Source organism: Metopolophium dirhodum, chromosome 1 (genome assembly GCF_019925205.1).
Source record: "Metopolophium dirhodum isolate CAU chromosome 1, ASM1992520v1, whole genome shotgun sequence".
NCBI lineage: Eukaryota > Metazoa > Arthropoda > Insecta > Hemiptera > Aphididae > Metopolophium > Metopolophium dirhodum.
Window position 1 is genome coordinate 131598957 of NC_083560.1, and position 20437 is coordinate 131619393.

General features: G+C 30.7%; 5 protein-coding genes across 5 annotated transcripts; 4 read left to right on the forward strand and 1 right to left on the reverse strand.

Moving 5' to 3' along the window:
- Window positions 1-828: 828 nt before the first annotated feature.
- On the forward strand, window positions 829-1671 carry LOC132953803 (uncharacterized). The gene has a single exon (XM_061026140.1). It carries the CDS (start codon window positions 829-831, stop codon window positions 1669-1671), a length of 843 nt encoding a protein of 280 aa, XP_060882123.1.
- A 1230-nt stretch (window positions 1672-2901) lies between these two features.
- On the forward strand, window positions 2902-4717 carry LOC132953804 (putative nuclease HARBI1). Its single transcript, XM_061026141.1, has 3 exons — window positions 2902-3072; window positions 3186-3374; window positions 4142-4717. Exons 1-3 carry the CDS (start codon window positions 2902-2904, stop codon window positions 4715-4717), a joined length of 936 nt encoding a protein of 311 aa, XP_060882124.1.
- On the forward strand, window positions 4717-7903 carry LOC132953805 (KRAB-A domain-containing protein 2-like). The gene is made up of 2 exons (XM_061026142.1): window positions 4717-4861; window positions 7038-7903. The coding sequence occupies exons 1-2, from the start codon at window positions 4717-4719 to the stop codon at window positions 7652-7654; spliced, it is 762 nt and encodes a 253-aa protein (XP_060882125.1). The 3' UTR covers window positions 7655-7903.
- A 65-nt stretch (window positions 7904-7968) lies between these two features.
- LOC132953806 (uncharacterized) lies at window positions 7969-8424 on the forward strand. The gene is made up of 2 exons (XM_061026143.1): window positions 7969-8134; window positions 8204-8424. The coding sequence occupies exons 1-2, from the start codon at window positions 7987-7989 to the stop codon at window positions 8422-8424; spliced, it is 369 nt and encodes a 122-aa protein (XP_060882126.1). The 5' UTR covers window positions 7969-7986.
- Window positions 8425-9535: 1111 nt separating this feature from the next.
- On the reverse strand, window positions 9536-11947 carry LOC132953338 (uncharacterized). The gene is made up of 2 exons (XM_061025945.1): window positions 11339-11947; window positions 9536-9640 (listed from the first exon to the last, which is right to left on the reverse strand). The coding sequence occupies exons 1-2, from the start codon at window positions 11808-11810 to the stop codon at window positions 9627-9629; spliced, it is 486 nt and encodes a 161-aa protein (XP_060881928.1). The 5' UTR covers window positions 11811-11947; the 3' UTR covers window positions 9536-9626.
- Between the last annotated feature and the right edge of the window lie 8490 nt (window positions 11948-20437).

Here is a 20437-nt window from a genome sequence, read left to right on the forward strand (position 1 = left end):
TGGATGATATACAGGATAAGACAACGGTCGCTGTAAGACATTGTAGCTACTTGTTGATTGAGAACTTGTCTCAAAACGCCTTGCTAGTGTTATTTGTTTAAAAATGTTAAGAATACCAATTTTAGCATCGAGTTTTTCTTCTGCGTTTAATTTCTGGAGTGATGGGACAAGAGATAAAGCAAAATTTGTATCTTCATCAACCGGCTGATTTAATGCTTTTATTAATGCTTCGTCCAACTCGTCTGGTTTCGATACATTTATAGTCCTCTTTTTCCGATTAGGAATAGGTGTTGAAGTGGTAGGGCCAGTGTCGTTATTATCGTTGTCGTCTTCGTCTTCATGAGAATCATTTGGTTCCAGGTTACCTTCTGTTCGCCGATTTTCCATTCAAGGAAGTAAAAATAATATTTTTTCAAAATACACATATTTACGCCTCTTGGTTGCAGCTTGTCCTGATTTTGTGTTTTTTTGGGCGTTTAATTCTCTACGAAAACAAGTTCGTAAATTAGCCCATTTTTTTTGCACTTCATGACCTGAATAATAATAATGAAAATATAATTATAAGTACAATATATATTGACCAAAAAAATTACATTTGAAAATTTCATTGTGTGTATAAATTCCTAACACAAAATGATTTGCAAATTGTCGTCATTATATTACGTATTTCGTCAATATTTTAACTTATAACTTATATTTATAATGCTTTGATCAAAAAGTATTTGAAATACAAAAAAGCGGGTAAGTAAGTGGATGTCGCTCTGCTGTACAGTAGTTAGTTATTGTAATGGAACTATTAAATTCAACTCGTTGTCTTTTGAGTATCTAATGGGAGCTTCTACAATACGAGATATAACTAAATCTACATGTGAGCAAATATGGAACATACTTCAACCGTTATTTATGGCAATCAAACAAGAAGATGACTGGATTAAAATTGCTGACCAATTTTATACTCGCACAAACTTTCCCAATATCATTGGAGCGATAGATGGCAAGCATATTAGGATGATACAACCAGAACATTCCGGAACATCATATTTTAATTACAAAAAATTCTTCTCTTGCGTTTTAATGGCTTGGACAGATGCAGATTATAAATTTGTTTACATAGATGTTGGTTCTTATGGAACAGCTAGTGATTCAGAAATATTTAAAACATCTGAAATGGGAAAACGGCTTTCTGAAAACCAGCTTAATATTCCCTCCGGGAGGCATTTGCCAAATGATGATGACGGAAATGTCATTCCATTCTCTGTCGTTGGTGATAAAGCGTTTGGACTTGGAAATCACATTTTAAGACCTTATGCAAAAAGAAATTTAAACTATACCAAGCGAATTTTTAACTATAGACATACAAGAGCTCGTCGTGTGGTTGAGTGTACATTTGGGATTCTTGCAAACAAATGGCGTATATTTCACCGCCCAATTGATGTGAATATCGATTTTTGTGTTCGTATTATAAAAGCCTGCTGTGTTCTTCATAATTATGTACGTATCAAAGATGGAGTAAAATTTACAGATACTCTCTACAATTGTCCCATGGATAACTTATCGATAATTAATGAAAACTACCGTGGGAGAAATAATATGGACAGTGTGCGACAGTACATGTCTTCATATTTTATTTCTCCAGAAGGCGCTATTTCATGTCAATATGACAAAGTGTAATAACTAACAACTATTTGGCTATAGATGAATTAATAAAACAAACTCACTCATTTTAATTATATTTATAATGTAATATAGTTTTTGTATTATTATAATTATTATAATTTAAGTTATTTATGTAACTAATTATCTACATTTAATAATTTTTTAGTTTTTTTAATTTGTATGTTAGGTAATCTAATAAATAAAACTATACATTATCTAATTCTACTATGGTGTATACTCTATCATTTTAAATGTAAGCCGATGTTGTATTATTTGTTAAAACTAGATTAAAATTAATAACATAAAAATAATCACTGCGACATCGTTATCGCATCGCTGTGTCGTGGAAACTTTGATATAAGTAGTAGTTATTTTTAAAAAACGCGTTTAATATATTTATACTTAACAAAATTTGGTATCTATTGTACGTATATTTATATCTATTATACTATTATTATACTTATACGTAATTATAATTATAATTTTAGAACATTATTAGTAGATTATTATTTTTCATTTGATAATGAATTTGATTGATGGCACTCATGCCATTGCTCTTACCTTGTTTTGTTTTTTCCTGGGCACCAAGCTCATTCCAATCGGGAATAACTACTTCACACACTTCTTCCCATAGCTTTTTCTTTAGATTTATATCAGAGTACTCTTTAAGTTGTTTTTTATATAGTGCTGGTCTCTTTTCAATTTCTTCTATCAAATTTTCGATAGACGTTTCCACGAGCATCGACACCGTGCGACAACGTACTACCTTCCCGCTCCAAAGCTCTGGTGAATCGGCCGAGTCGGCAGACTAAAAATCGGCAGAGTGCGCGCGTGAAATGATCGCCATACTGATTAAGCAGTCAGCCGATAGTTGACCAACAGTTCAGTTTGAAGGCAATCGTGTAGTCCATCAAACTTATTTATCGGCCGATTTTAAATCGTTATAATGTGCGCTCTTGCATACAACTTTGCACTGATTAAGAACCCGACTAAACTATTGGCCGATATAAAGTCTGTAGTCTGCGATGTCTCTTAGAGGTGCGTCCCCACTGGCGGGCGGCTTTGCCGACCGGCATCAATATTTAGCCGCGTTCCCACGAGGCGTTAATCATGACAGTTAACCACGCTAGTCAACTTTCGTTCGTGACACTCACGAATGTGTGAATTTATAAAACGTTCACACGGTTTTGGGTTAGTGCCGTTCATGCCTCGCGTTTCGACTTAGTCACTATCGAAACATTGATCATGAATGATCTGGTTGTTGAAAGTTGTGCTGTTTTAAGTTCGTTTTTTGCTACTATCTTGGCAAAAAAGATGGAGCGCTTACAGGACACAATATCAAGAAAACGAACAAAAAGACGTTTTTGGGTTAGAGAATGGATACAGCGAAGAAATATGTTAGGAGCGTCAAACTTGGTTAGTATGGAATTAAAAAGCAATTTTCCAGAAGATTTTAGAAACCTACTGCGAATGACTGAATTTCAGTTTGAATATAATACCTCTTATTGCGTGTTACAAATATCATTTCAAAATCTAACACTAACATGAGACAAGCAATTAGTGCAAAAACAAAATTAGAGGTGACGTTACGGTATTTAGCTACAGGTGATTCCTTCAAAAGTTTAGAATTTTTGTTCCGTGTTCCAAAAAACACAATAAGTAAATTTATTCCAGAAACCTGTGAAGCAATATACAATGAACTAGCAGAATTTATACAAGTAAGTACCTTCTAATTTCAAAATTGATTACTTAATTATTAAAAACACGAAAATAATATTGTGCCCGTATTAGGTGTATAGATTACAAATAAAATAATAATAATAACAATAAAATTATTAGTAATAGTGAATTTTTATTTGTTTGATTATAATAATAATTATAAATATAAAATTTGTTTAATTATAAATCTGTAAATAATGTCATGTAGTCGTCATCATTACTAGCCGAAAAAGTACTTAAATTTGATTGTCTTCCACTTGATGTTCCAGCTGTTGAATTATCAGTAATAACATATTCTGGTGGGCACATAGCATTTGTAATTTCATTTATGAATGATTGTTGTAATCGTATTGCTTTTGGTGGTCCTATACTTTTTAACGTTGATGCGATATATTTCCCAAAATGATCATAACTATCATCTTTATTTGTAGCGACTTGTGATGCGCGATTTGAAATTTCATGTAATTTGTCAATTGCGCTTGTCATAAATTCTATTTCATGATCATGAATAGATTTTTTATTTTTTGATGTTGATGGTTGTGGTTCAATCTTTCTTTTTATTATCTTCGCAGGTGTATCAATTTTCGATGCAATCTGTGTCACCTCTTCAGAGTTTTGGCTAGTACTGTATTCAAGGTTAGGTTCTGATTGTAGACTATTTTCTATTGAGGCCTCTTCAGAATTTTCTATAGGAAATATCTGTAATATAAATAATCATGTGTTAATATTATTAGTTTATTCATATTTTAATAGTATAATGTTTCAGGTCCCTGCAACATCAGATGAGTGGAAAAACATTGAATATGGTTTTAGAACGCGATGGAATTTTCCTGGTTGTGTAGGGGCTCTAGATGGTAAACATGTTGTCATACGAGCTCCTCCCGGAAGTGGTTCAGATTATTTTAATTATAAAAACAGTTATGGTATTGTGTTAATGGCCTTAGTGGATTCCGATTATTGTTTTTTATATGTTGATGTTGGAGCGAAAGGAAGAGGATCAGATGGAGGAATTTTTCAAAATAGCTCTTTGTACAACGCTTTAGAAACAAACTCACTAGCCATACCAAACAATTTCGTTATTTTGGCTGATGATGCATTTCCGTTAAAAAAGTATATAATGAAACCCTACGTTCGACGAAATTTAACCCCTCCAGAAAGGATTTACAACTATCGATTGTCAAGAGCAAGACGTGTAGTGGAAAATGCCTTTGGAATACTCGCGAGTAAATTTAGATTGTTTGAAAAACCAATTTCATTAAAATTAGAAACGTTAGACAAAGTTGTCCTCGCATGCTGTGCAATTCATAATCGGTTATTAAAAAAACAAACCCTCGGTATGTGATGGGGGGTCTAATTGATTATGAGGATGAGGACCACCGAGTGTTCCCTGGATCATGGCGTCAAAATAATAGTGGATTACAGAATCTACCAGCAACTAACCACAGACATTCTAATATGGAGGCACAACAAATACGGAATAAATATCGTGATTATTTTAATAACGAAGGAGCTGTTCCCTGGCAAAACCAAATAACTGATGTGTCAAATGAACTGTAATAAACTAATAATAAATCTTTACATATTGTACATTTATTTTTGTTTACAACCGTGTGGATAATAAATATAATTACGTTAAAGATTTTTTTTTATGATTTTTTATACTAGTACAATACTCATAGAAGATAAGATAAGATATTATATTAAGATATAAATAGTTACTAAAAACAACGCGTTATTCATACTAATTTAAATTTAAATTAATACTCGTAAGTCGTTTTTAAACTATTTAAAATTATTTTTCATAAATAAACGATATATATTTTTATAAAAAAAAGGTAATTACCAGATTCGATTGTGTGGGTCGCTGTTGAACAAACGGACGAATAAAACTGTTCATCTGATCAAACCAAAATACTTTTGGTTTGTATATGTCATCTGTACCTTTTCCAGACCTTGCACTGTCTGATATTTTTTTTAACTCCTGACAGAAAGAGCTTCTTAAATTTTTGAATTTTGCAACAACTTCTTTTGGTCCAAATCCAGGAATATTTAATTCATGACTTATTCTCTTAGCTGCGGCGGCTCGTAAATCTCTATCACGGTATTCCTCCAAACTTGGATCATATAACACCTTTTCCATAGAATACAACTACAAAAAACGCGTCGTTAAACTTAATAATTCCACGTTGCTGTGACGACATCTTGGTTTCACAAACGGTATATCACGACTGAAAATCAAACACGTTTGATCTATCCACGCTTGAGTCGTGCACCGTTCCTCACGAAAGCAAGTTTAACGACTAAGCGTTCAAACAGAAGTGTATTTCAGGAAAGCGTGGTTGACTGTCGTGATTAACGCCTCGTGGGAACGCGGCATTTTGGTGTGGACGCGAGGCCGCGCGGCTTTTGTAGCCGATCGGCCGAAGCCGCGGGTTCCGATGGTTGTCGGTAAACATCAAAGAGAGCCGTATGGCATATTTAGTGGAGACGTTGGCCGATCGGCCAAATAATGATTTTTATACAAAATGCTACTGTGATTTATTTAAAATGATATTCCCTAAATATTAAAAACTTATTTTTTAATGTAAGTATTACTATAAATATTTTTGATCTAAATATAATTTAATTTAATTGAAAATCTACCAAGTTCGTGTCTTGCACATATTTCAGTTTTTAACTAAAATTTCTGGCTCTATAAAATGTATATTGTTTGAAAAATATTTTTTCGAGTCGTAGGTACTCAGACTGACTTGATGAACCGGGAAGTACAATTATTATTACCATCACAAGCATATGGATTATTAAATTTTTAAAATGATTATGAAAATAATTGTATTTATATATAAATATTATTTTTGTTGTTATTAAACAAAACGAGTTACTATCATTTTTGATTAAATATCTAAATTATACCAAAATGTTTTTCTCAATAATTAATTATGAAAGAATAATGGACATTTTGCGAAAGGTATAATATACTATATAGTATATAATATTATTTAATGACTAATTAAAGTATTTTAATTCTAAGAAAATCGATACTTAGACATAACTACAATATTGGCTATTGAGGCTTCGTAACCAAAAACGACACGACGCGTGGAACGAAATCGCCAACTTGTTAAATATAAAGAAGGACGAAGTTGAAAGAAAGATTAAAAACCTTACAAACCATTTTGCTAGAGTCCACTTGAGTGAGAGGAGAAAAAATTACAAACACCAAATCTGAAAGTGGGGCTTCGACATATGAAGGAAAATGGTTTGCATTTAAGCGCATGGAATTCCTGTTAAATAAGAACAAACCGAGAAATACGATGAATACAGAGGTATGTATTATTTTTATTTTACAAATAATGTTAGTGTATAATCATAATAATATTTAATGGTTAACATAATATTATGTTTAGTAATATAGATTACAATAAATATGCATGTATAATATATTTATAAATATAGTGTATAATATTTTAATATATATGTTACGGTGAATGGTGTAAACGTGGTAAATGTCGTAATTCCCCGGTAAATGACGTTATTTACCTAAAAATTGGTGAATGCTGTAAATGTAGACATTTCCCGGTTATTGACGTCAATCCCCAGTTTAGTTGGGGAATGATGTTCAATAATTTTATGTCGGTGTGAAAAATTGATTAAACCTATAGTTGATAATGATTCTGACGTTTTATATTACGTCACAGTAGACGAATTGTTTGAAGTAATTCACACCGCACATTTAACAGTAGGGCATGGTGGTAGAAATAGGACGATGGCTGTGTTAAAAACAAAATATTGTAATGTGACAACGGAGGCAGTTATGGGATATTTAGGTTTATGTAGTAATTGTCAAGTAAAACAATCAAATCCCAAAAGAGGGCTTGTGACAAAACCAATTCTACATTCCGCATTTAATTCAAGAGCGCAAATTGATTTGATTGACATGCAATCTCAAAATTATAATAATTATCGCTATATAATGAATTATCAAGATCATTTAAAGAAATTTGTTATTTTAAAACCTCTGAAGACAAAAAGGGCCGAAGAAATCGCTTTAAATCTGATAGATATTTATACAATATTTGGTGCACCCGCTATACTCCACTCGGATAATGGTCGTGAGTTTGTTAATTATATTATAACAAATTTAAATGAAATGTGGGGAGACATCAAAATTGTTCATGGCAAGCCTCGTCATAGCCAGACCCAAGGATCAATTGAACGAGGCGATGTTTGGTTGTACAGCGAGAACAGAGTTACTTTCAGCAGGGATACCTTACGATGAAATAGAAAAACTTCAGTCAGAAGAGGATATTGAAGAACTAATTAATAACAGCAACCATTCAGATCATATTAATGCAGTAGAAGATGATTTAGTCAGAGTTGGAGACCTTGAAAATGAAGTAAACTTGGAGACTGAAAATGAATTAAGAAATACTAAAGACATAGGTAATTATTAAATATATATTATATGTAATTTGGTAAAAATGCTTGCACAAAAAAAAAAATAAAATAAAATAAAATAGCAATAGTCTTCCATTTACAGGTAAAAGGATTGAAAAAATTAAAGACAAACGACAAAAATCGGTTATCTGTCTCGAAAAACAAGCGTCAAAAATGTTGAGATTGACTAACGAAAAATGTTCAAAGCTTGATGTCGGTACAACTGTTCGTGTCCCAATACCAGATGTCGATAGAGCACGAGGTTCTCCGCGTAATTTACTTGCTGTTATTATTTCATGCGAAGATGACATGTATAAATTATGTAAGCCAATTTTAATTTGATAATGTTTATTTAATTTAAATAAAATAAATACCAGAATGTTTGAACCAGGTACAGAATATGGGGTGTTGAAACACAAATATACACCAGCACAAATTTCTCCGTGTAAAGAAAAATTTCTAGAGCTAGATGAAGCCATGAAAAAAATTAAAGACAAGGAAATAACATTAAGAGAAGCCGCAGGACATAGAATAGCTGGTCATGAAGGATTTAATCGATGCAACTGCAAAACTGGTTGTGGTACTAAAAAATGTGCTTGCAATGCAAATTGAAACATCCACCAACAACAAATAATTATTATAAAAAGTATCTTTAGTAAAAAAATCAGTGTATTATTTGAGATTTATCATCATTTACCACAAGTTTTGGTAAATGACGTCAATGACCGGTGAAAGATGTACATTTGAGTTTAAAATATGTGTTTTTACAACATTTACCTACATAATTGAATCATTTTGGTTAATGACGTCATTGACCGGGGAATGACGACATTTACCAATTTTCGTCTTTCACCGTAACATATATAAATAAATAAAAAGATAAATAGATTTTACAATTAATAAATAAGTACATAATATACCTACTGATACAAAATCTAAATTTAGTAATAAAAAAATTTTGTCAAATAAAAAATAAATAATAAATAATATTTTTTGTAATAAAATTGAATAATCATAAAAATAATAAGTCATTTATGAATTTTCATACTGCCAGGATACCCGTCCTTCGTTTGTTAAAAAGTATTCCCTAAATTCATTTCTCACCTCTGTAGCATCCATCGAACTTTTTCGTGCCACCCTGGGAAAATTATTCAACGAAGTTTGCTCTAAATTATCTCTTCGCCAAGCTCCTGGTATAGTTACTCTAGTATCTGAACATTCTGAATCTTAAGTACCAGGAGGGCAGTATATTTTTTTCGAATGACTATTTCTTAGGTAATTATGTAAATAAATACCTGCAAGAGTAACATTTGTTGCTTTTTCTTGGTTTAAAAGTAATGGTTTTCGAAAAACAGAGGATAATATTCCATAGACATTTTCCGATGTTCTACGCGCCCTACTTAAACGGTAGTTAAAAATTCGATTGGCTGACCCCTTTTCCTGAATTCCTGGATATTGTTTTAAAATATTGCGCGAAAGCGGAAACGCGTCGTCACCGACGAAAACATAAAGGGATTTTACTGTTCTACCTGGAATAGAAACATCGGGAGGCAAATTAAGCGTACATAATTCTATGGATTTACAAAATGATGTATTATTAAAAACTCCTCCGTCAGATATTCTGCCCTGACATCCTACGTCAGCATAAATAAAGTTATAATTTGCGTCAACTATACGAAATAAAACAATGCTGAATTGTTTATAGCTATAATACTCAGTGCCACTCCACTCTGTGTTTTCCATCCATCACGCCAACGCAATTCGGAAAATTCCATTTTTCTTCATACTCTCTAGCGACCAGTCTTCACTCAGATTCATTTTTCGGCATCTAAAACAGAAATTATAAAAATGAGGCAAGTCGGTCGAATCGTTCTCAAACAATGAACCAACGAACAGCATTTAATTTTTATTTATATAGAAGTAATTGTTATATATTATATGTATTTTTTACGTAATATATAGAAATACTATTATTCCACATTTTAAAATATAAAACTAACAAAATAATAGGTATAAATATAGTAAAATAATAAATATTTGGCTTGTATTTACTGTATTTACTTATTATATAAATTATTGTGTTGCGGTGGCAACAATAATTATAATGATAAAATCATTTGCACCAAGTAGGCTATTATTATTAATAAAATTTTCAATTTATCCATATTGCTTGTGTAATATATTATATTTATTATTATTTATTACAAAATACAATATCATACATAATTGCAAATATCAAAATTTGTCTCTATAATTTTATACTATTTTACTTTATTTTTATAAATAATTTTATATTTAATTTATTATTTGTTTATTGACCTCTTCTATTTTATATTTATTGAAATTTTACTTCATCACTATTTCTTTTTCTTTTTAGTATCATAATAAACTATTATTTTTTTACATTTTAGTTGAATGAAAACGATATTGAAGAAATTATTGATGTTGGGACAGAGAGTGTAATTTCAAAAATGAATAATAGTTCTTTAATTTCTGAAGATTTGACAACTAAAGAACATATTATTAAAACTAGTGGTGGAATAAAACGTTCTCTTGATGAAACTCAAATTCCGTCAAGAAAAAAAAATAAAGATGATTCAATGGTAAGAAATCAGTAAAATATCAACTAAATGTTATAAGAATTTTTTATGTTTTATACCAATTTAATGAGTTTAAAAATAATTATTTACTCTATAGGTAAATGAAGCTTACTCGATTATGAAAAAATTGTTCAACGAACGAAATAATAGAAATGAGTACCACATTTTTGGAGAGCAAGTGGGGTGTAAAGTTAGTAAGCTTTCAACTAATTATGCAAAAATCACTGTACAACATCTTATAAACAATATTTTATGGGAAGCTGAACTTGGCAAATATGACAATCTTCCTGTAAATCAGTTTAATCCTATTACAAATTCTAGCTATTTTACTGTCAGTCCGGCTTTTAATAATTATAGCTATGGGTTGATTCCATCTACATCTACATCTTCATCTACTCAACATCAGAGTTTTAATATTCAGCCATCAACAGAAAATAATAATTTTTCTACATCCTGGCCTTCATCCTCATCTTTAGAACTTGCTCCTCCTGATTCTCAACAAATAGATTATACATCAAATAATATGCCTCCACAGAGTTCAAAAGCTGCAGGTGAAATGTATAGTAAAGACTATTATTGCTAAATTATTACTTTTATTTTTGTTTTTTTTTTCAAACTATTTTTACTATTAACATAATATAGAGGTCATATGTTTTATATTATTTTTTACAGAGTACCTGTAAAATATCAGATATTACTTTATTCTGTACTAATATGTATATAAATTAGTTAATTTTAAGTAATTTTACTTAACCTATTATTATTATTAATAAAGTAATGTGTTTTAATTTTTCATACAAGGTGTATTTTCAAAATATAAGGTTATACAAATTTAGTTATTGTTGTTAGTTGTTTGACAATTATGATGTTACATTAAAAACTGGCGTTAGTATTTATTTTGTTTATTATTTATTGTTATTACTTACCTTTACATAGGTATTCCTTTAGAACATCCACGATTGCTTTACATACTTCTGGTACTGTTTTTGAAATGGTTTGTTTTGAAATTTTAAATAAATATGATAGTGAATAATAAAAGTCGCCTGTTGCCAAGAATCTTAAAGTTATAGCTAATCGATCTTGAGCAGGTATTGCTTTTCTAAAATTCGTGTCATTTTTCGTAATACTAGGAATTACCATGTTTAGCAATTCATTAAACTGAGAAGGTGACATCCTAAAAAAGTTTCTGAAACCTCCATTGCATCTATATTCTAGATTTAATATATCAGTATCATCTGATATTAAATCAGTTAAAAGATGACTTGTGGTGTAGATTTCACGACTTTGCAGACTTGGCCGTACCCAGAATCTCCGTGGTTTCGCTTTTTTATTAATTTTTTTATTCGCAATGACTAAGAACGCCGCGGCAGCCAATAATGCGTCCTGATCGCAAGACATTTTAATGAAAACTAAATAATCTAAATAAACTAATACTGATTTTTATTGATTATATTTTGTTGCTGGTAGAAAGCCGATTGTAGTGGGGACGGGTAGGCCGAGCGGCTAAAGCCACACGCAGTGTGGACGCACCTTTAGCGGTGGCGGTGCCGGGCGCAATATTAATTGGAAACGGCTATTGGGGAAACAGATAAACAAAACGCGCTCTGGTGGAAACAAATTGTACCTTCCACTTCGGGGTGTTTAGATATAGTTTTATACTGGTTATTTTACTTTTTATAATAAATTAATTTTGGTATCGAAACTTTATACGTTTTTGTAGCTAACTGTATACGTTGGTAAGTACAGTTTCTACTAATACTATCAAATATATTCAAATACACTTCACTTAAAGAAAAATATATGCGAAATGTCGGGAAAATACAATCTCCTGACTCCATGTAGGGGGGAACCCATCTAACCATCAGTACGATAGGCGTCGACAGCGCTTCCAGTGTTAATCTGTCTTACCAATAATAGCTCATAAGTTACGTTACAGCGACTCGCAACCATTCTCGCGTTCGTAGGTACAACTACAACTGTACAAGTTCTGTACAAAAAACTAATTTTCAATATTGTTGTTTATTAAACTTAAATTCTAAAGCATTTAATGTGAAATATATGAATAAAAATTAAAGTATAGGATTACAATTTTAAAATTCAAAATAGTACAAAATACCAATATAAAGATTCCGAACGTATCACTAATGATCATTTACTTCGCACACAACCACACTGCGTACCGAGTATAAGACATCGTACCTATACGCGACCTCTTATTAAATCACCGCCTTCAATACCCTTTAATCAGTGCTTGATTTGGGGGGGGGGGGTCGCAAGGGGGCAGAGTCCCCCTTCTTTTTAATTTTTTTTTAGCGTACCCCTTCTATTTATTTGAAACGAAACGCTGCGAATGCAACATTTACTATAGTGAATTTGTAAATCATCAGTTTTTCTGATGCAAAATATATCTATAACTTATATCCATAATATTTGTACATTTGAATCGACTATGAAAAAAAAAAGATTGTTAAATTGCTAAGAAATTGTATTATGCCCACATAAATATAAGCATATATCAGCTGTCATTATGCCATAGATAATAGATACATTTTAAGGATTATATTTTTATAAATCGTAATATAAATTATAAATTATAATGTCATTGGATGATGTGATAACTCGTCTTATTCCCAATAAAGTATAATTATTAGTACAACGAACATATAATAGCATAATAGATTAGTACCATGGTTCATGTGCTTGGGAAAACGACGTTTATAGATAAAAGAAGTTGATATGAATAGACGTCGTTGATTGCAGGCCGGTGAAAAAATCAACTGTCACTCTTCTGTCATTTTAAAGTTTAAAAGTGAATTTGATGAACTTATAAAAGATTTGAATGTGTAAAATTCTAATAACTGGCCTGATAATGTTGATATTCTGTATAGAGATGACTGTGTTAGAAGATTAGTTACAAGGTTTCATTTAGATGAAAAAACTACGATCCGAGGATTCCGGTAGTTTTAAAGATACAAAAGATTCCTCACAATTAATAATAAATCATTGTAAATTTTTTTTGACTATCTACATTTTTTGTATAAACTCTTTTTTTGTTTATTTTTTTGACCAATCCACTTATAAATGCACTTTGTAAGTCATGATTTCCTAAATCATAATATTGTGTATGCAACTATTTTTGTTTTGCTTCGTCAATCAAGTTATGGTATTTTCGTAAGCAACTACATTCATAAGGTGTAAAGGTCTTGGAAGGCACACATTTACCTGTAGTTCCAATATAAGCTTCTCCTCTAGCCCTTTTACTTTTTCTCACATTTTTTTTCCAATTATTTTTATTTAAAAGTCTCTTACGTGTTTTTAAATTAGTCAGCTCTGTATTTTCATCTGAAGCAGTGTCTTGAGTAATTTCATTGTTATCAACTTCTTGAGTAATTTCATTGTTGTCAACTTCTTGAGTAATTTCATTATTAAAATCATCATTAATTTCACTGTCACTACTAGATGATCTGTTAGATCCATATGGCAAATACTCTGAGCCAGAATCTTGAAAACTATCATCATCAGTATCTAAGACATCAATATCTGACATCAGTATTAATAAAATATACCTAATAGCAAATGTATATAATATTATTAAAATGTATAAAGTGACTTACCATTTTGTAAATAATCGTTTATTTGTTCAGTGTTCATAATAAGATTTAATAAAATAACATTTAACAAAATGAATAACAACTGACAGGAACTATTTTGTGATGGATATGAATATAATATATTATAATATTGAACTAAATTTCGTATTTTGATAAAAAATGATAATGTTGCATTAATTTTGCCGGGAAGTATTATCAATATTAATATTTTATTCATGGAGAAAAATTGGTCTAATCCAAATATAGCATGGAGTTGGTCCACTCTGGTTCTGAAATTATCAGTTATTTTTTTGGAGGAAAAATTGGCATAATCAACTAGCATAGGGATGGGCCACTATGGTTCTGAAACTATGTTTCATAATCTCAGTGCCAAAAGAAATAATGTGCTGCCATCTAGCGAATAATTTTTTTTGTGGAATAAGCCATAGTGGATTTCAAACATCTTATCAATCTGAAACGTTTTATCACATAAAACAGAATTTGAAATTTTGTGGGTTAGGCTGTTCTGGCGCTGAGCGCCTCAAATAAACTATCTTCATCCTCTTTTGACTGCAGTCAGAACAATTGTAATTTCTTCCTCTGAATGTGAGAGATCATTCAGTGCAATGAACAATATAGTTACATCAAAAAGAAATGCTTTGACTACAGGGCTACATCTTCATTAGTTTTCATATACTGTATCGGACCTCCCATTCAACTGTTCAAACCAGATCATTATGTCGAAAGCTGGATAAAAAGTGAAAAAAGAAATTCCGATGAAGTAAACTGTCCTAAAAGAACTTCTAAAAATGAAGATAGTTCATATATAAACTTGTGGACCTTATTTAATAATTAATACGTAGTTTGTTTTTTTTGTTTTTTTTTTTTAGAATAATTACTTAAAATAATGTTACATTTAATGTTTAAAAAAATAAGGAATAAACAAGTGTTTTTTTTCTTTTAAAATATTTTTGTATAGTTCATTTAATGATTTTTTGGGAATATGGGTGGTTGAAGGGGGGTGTGAGGGGCTTTGCCCCCCCCCCCACGGTAATGTGATAGTTAATTTTGTGTGGAACGCTCATTCATCAAACATCCTCTGAAACATCCTCTGAGTTACCCTTCTTGTTTTTTTCCAAATTAAGCACTGCCCTTAATGCTATAAAATAAAAAAAGTTCCGGTGGACGAAGTGGCCGAGCGGACTAAGGCGTCGGCTGCAACGCAGCCGACCCGAGTTCGATACCCCGGCCGCGGGCGGCATTTTTCTTCGGGCAAGTCGCGGTGTCCAGAGAACAAGTGCCGTCATCAACCACCCGGGGCATAGCAGAAACCTACGAGTGCTGCATTAGAAATTCTGCCAAAACAACCCACACACGTGTACAACCTACCCAACCTAAAAACCCTACAGTTCCCACCCCACACCCAGTGGCCTATATTGCCGCGGGTTATTTAATAAAAAATAATTCGGAGGATTTTGAAAATGTATTTCTTTTTACATCCATAGAGAATAATTGGTTACAGAAATTATTTCTTTCTTTATAAATATTTTTGAATAACTTTGGACGGTATAAAAAAGGCACTGGGACAGCCAGTACAGCACTGGGATGCATGGCTTGTGACGCTAATCTGTGGTCAACAGGTCGTGATGATTTAAAAATAAGCATGTACGTTGTTATTGATAAAACTTCACCTTATAATAATATATTAACTGAGTTGGTATAGTTAGCTATTTTAAATGAATAATAATTTAAGGGATTTGGAATAGCGACTTCCTTTATCCTATCTTTTATTACCAATTAAAGCATATAATTATTACGATTGATTGGGATCGTGAGTGTGGAGATTTCTAAACGAAGGATATAATGATTCGTGATGCACCTGAGTCTGCGTGTCTTAAATAACTTATCGTTGATGATGAACTTACCATAGAAATTGTATAAATATATTTTATTATAATTTCTTACCTGGTTGATATTTCTTGACCTGAATAATTATAGAATTTTAAATGAGTATTGACGATGTTGGTTTTGTTGAAATAATTGTAAGCACAATTTGTGGTTGAATAAAAGTTATTTTAATAATTCACAACAAGATTTTAAAAGATTTGAAATGAGTATTTTTTAAGTTAATAAGCGCTTTACGAGTGTAGCGAGCCAAGACGGTGCGTATGAAAAACTGTGTAAGGCAGTATTGGCTAAGGTGAGCAGACTGATCTGAGTATAAAAATGGGGGTTCTACTTATAGTATTGATCTTTGTACCTTGTTGTTCCATATTAAATTGTTGTTGTTTATTTTTGCATAAATACATGGGTATAATCAAAATATGTTATTGTAAGATTAGTGACATTTGTACATATGTATATATATATGGTTATTACTTATTCATAGTTTTTTGTACCTTTTGATTAGTATCAAGGTACATGGGTACATATATTTATTATGTTTTTATATTGTTTATTAGATATTGTTTTGTAATTTGATTTTATAATAAGTATGATTGTGGCTGTTGTGTATAATTTTGGGTAATATAATGGGTACATGGGTATAGATATTTATTGTGGTTTTCTGGTAATAACATAATATTTAATAGTATTATGATGATATTAAATCATGAAGCTGTGTAGGTACAATGATTTAGATATCATTACAAGGTCCATCTGCCCATTTTGAATTTCGGGTCAAAACCCGGGGATTTCGTTAATGCTTCGTTTGTGCTGGTTTGTGCAGCAAATCCCTTCGTTTGTGCTCAATCCCTTCCAGAGTTATTCGCGATTTACCCGAGTGGTCTAGGAGTAGTGTAAATAGAAGTGCCCTTTTAGATATTAAGTAGGTAATTTATAGATATCAGTTTTATTTAAGTTATTGCTGATTCTATGTCACTTTGCACATAAACTCTTTTATACCACAAGTAATAAGTTTAAATGTTTAACTTTTTGTTCACATCAATAAATTCAAAATAACATAAGCAGGCAGAATACGAAGTGTATTAAACTATCAAATACACCATCGACCATTTAGGTGTTATTAATTATTTATATGGTATATTGTTAATTTTTATAATCCGTAGTTCGGTGATATTACCATATTTTAGTATATTTACATTGGGTATTTAAATTTTGCTATTGTCATTGTACAATAAAATATGCTCGTCTTACGTATACATGTTAATTATCACTTTTTTGTTGGTACTGATGTACTTATCTTCATTTTCTAAAATTTGTTGGAAAACGGGAAAGTCTTTTTTTGCCTAAACCCGCCGTACAATTATACTTATTACACTAATAGTGTAACGTGCTGTAACGTGGTCGGAAGAACGACCAGTTAAATATAAAATATCTAGGGAGAGTTGTAGGACTCAATAGATATAATTACCGTAGTCAGAGGTAGATGTATAGATATCGGAATCTTAAATGTATTTAAATAACTAGGATTCAATATCAGTTATTAATAATATTTTTATTGCATACTGCACTTACAAATAATTATACTCCAAACGTGTAAATTGTATTCTATATATAATATGACTGCATCGTCATCATATGGAGTCCGGTGGTAGTAGTGTATTGAGGTCTAAGGTGCACATTGAACTAATTTACTTATACATGGTTTAAGTACCTAAGGCCATTGGCCTTACAAATTATGAGTGTGTGTTAATATTAATGTATCTGTCAGCAGTTAATCCTACGTAAAAAGTAGAGTTTAAATTATATTCATAGGTAACATGTAATATATTTGTAATTATAATTATTACAGTGCCTAAATATATATATTGCAGTAGGTGTGTATTTATTTATTTGTTAATATTTTTATATCATATAATTCATATAAACTAAGATAGAGGTGTTTTAAATAGATTTTACATTACTTATATAAGAGTAGATACATAGTTTTACAATAGGTTCATAATTTAAAATTATGACCTAATATGAAAATAAATAAATAAATAATTTTAATAAAATTGCAATAAAATATAAAATTAGTTTAAACTTATGGTTTGTGTCTAGATTCAACCATTTTTATAAGTTTAAGATTCGAAAAAATCACAAGGTAGATAACATATGTACATTGTACAGTAACCAGCGCAGTCGGTATAATATAATGTATAATATCTATTTTTTTTTTCATAACAGGACACTTGTGTGGAATCGATAAATACATATTATAAATATATTATATAATGATAAATTGATAGGGTATCCTCATAACTACAAAATACATTGCATATAATTTAACCTCAAAAATAATGTGATTTGATCTTTTTTCACACTCAAGTTTTTACAAGTTTTTTTAGTTTTTACAATGTTATTTTAGTTTGATCAGTCTACAATATTGTTAAATGGGGTAGCGTAGGTTATAGGAGTATACTGGTTGTTCACAGTTTTCAAGTCTAGGATGAACGATATTTATTATTTTGTTGGTCTTGAGTATTGGTTACTATTTCCATCGGGTTATTAGCTGTAGGAATGTAATGATAAGCTTTTGGGACACGTAGGTATTTTATACCTCACTTAACCTAGTCGTATACCAATAATAATGGGTGGTTTGGCTTGGCTATTATCATTCCAATATAAAATATGCCTGTTCACATCTTAATAATCGTCTTTTTATATACTTAAGTCTAAAAAACTTAAAATTCTGGTACCTATAATAACTATTTTAAAAAAAAAATTACTTTTGTTGTATTTTATCACTAATCATAAACCTTAATTACACGATTTATTGTAAAACATTTTTATGTATTTTGATATATTTTCATATGATTGTATATTTATTGTATAATTTTACTTGTATAACATCAATAATACTGTTTTTAATTAGGTATTAAACTGTTGTGATCAAAGCTTAATGAGTAGTTAGGATAACATTTTGTTTATAATCGCATTAATAGTCTGCGCATGTATCACAATGTAAACTTTTTAATCAAATATTAATTATTATTTCATATTTACACTATGTATTCCTCTACACTATACTGTTAAACATTTGACAACTTGCTATTAAAATAATTTAAAAAAAGAAAAACATTGATATAAATTTTTAAAATAATCATGTTAAACTGTATATAATTTTTTTTTTTTATTTAGAAGAAAAGAGCCCTCGGTAACATAGGCCATTGGGCTTAGGTACATATGTTTAAATTACATGTTTAATGTTAAATATGAATATACTATAAGAGAACTTAATTTTAAATTTTTGATTGAAGGTTTGCTGCTGTGATGAATTGCATGATGTCGGCTATGGCTTTGGGATGATTGTAGAGTATTTCGGCGAGTGATTCGGACAGGTTGAGGCTTGATCGGAGGTTGTGGTATGTACGGCATTCGGTGAGTATATGTTTAAACTGTATATATTATAAATTGACAATTTGCGATTATTGTTGTTGGTCTTACTATCCTAGGGGCGCATTGTAGATCATCTTAACGTTCCCATCGATTTTAATTTTCTCTCCAACAATAAGATACGTAGTGACCAATAGCATCATTTTTTAATGATAATGGTGGAATGAAATTGATCACTCCTCTCAAAGTAAAATTGTTTCTATTTAAAGTTAATCTTTGTGGGATTTCGGAAAGGGTCTGAGAAACATCGAATTTCTTATTCAACTGCAGTCGCCTGGAAGATGGGGCAAAAAGTTCGATGAATATTTGTTTTCCAAATGTATAATTACTTTTTATTGTATATTTATCACAACTGTCACATTTTTTGTAATCATCTGAGTACATATCTGTCAAAACGTCGAGAAAAAAAGTTAAGTCCGCTGTAGGTAAATTAACAACAATCGTCCTACATTTTTTTGTCTTTTCTTCCTTGCAGTTGAAACATGTTTTATTTTCATGGTATGAATCATAGTTCTTAAAAAGATTTTCAACTATAAAATTTTCTGTACATGAACAGTCTAAATGAAAATGGCCTTTTGGATATTTTAAAGGTGGTTTATAGATCTCAATTAAAATCATCGCTCGTTTTCTTTAACTTTGTACATTAATTCCATTCTTATACCACGAAAAATAAGCTCAAAAACCTTGAAATCGATATTCGCTTCAATAAATTTGAAATAATCTAAGCTGTCGGCATATGACGTGAATAAAATCTGTACCAAACTATCAAATGCGCAAGTATTAGTAAGCGTATATTGTTTATTATTAATTTTTATACTTTGTAGCTCAGGACAATTACCATTCTTAAGTATACCAATAATTACGGGTGACTTAGTTTTGCTATTATCATTGTAAAATAAAATATTCCTGTCCACGTCTAAATAATTTCGTTTTTTTTTTGTGCTGATGTCCTTGTCCTTTCCAATTTTCAATTAGGACCTGAACCAATATGAAAATATTGAATAAAAATGTATACACTGTGGTTACTATAGTATACTATTAATGTAAATGAAAAAAAAAAATTTTTTCCTCTAACACAACACGAGTTTTTAAGTA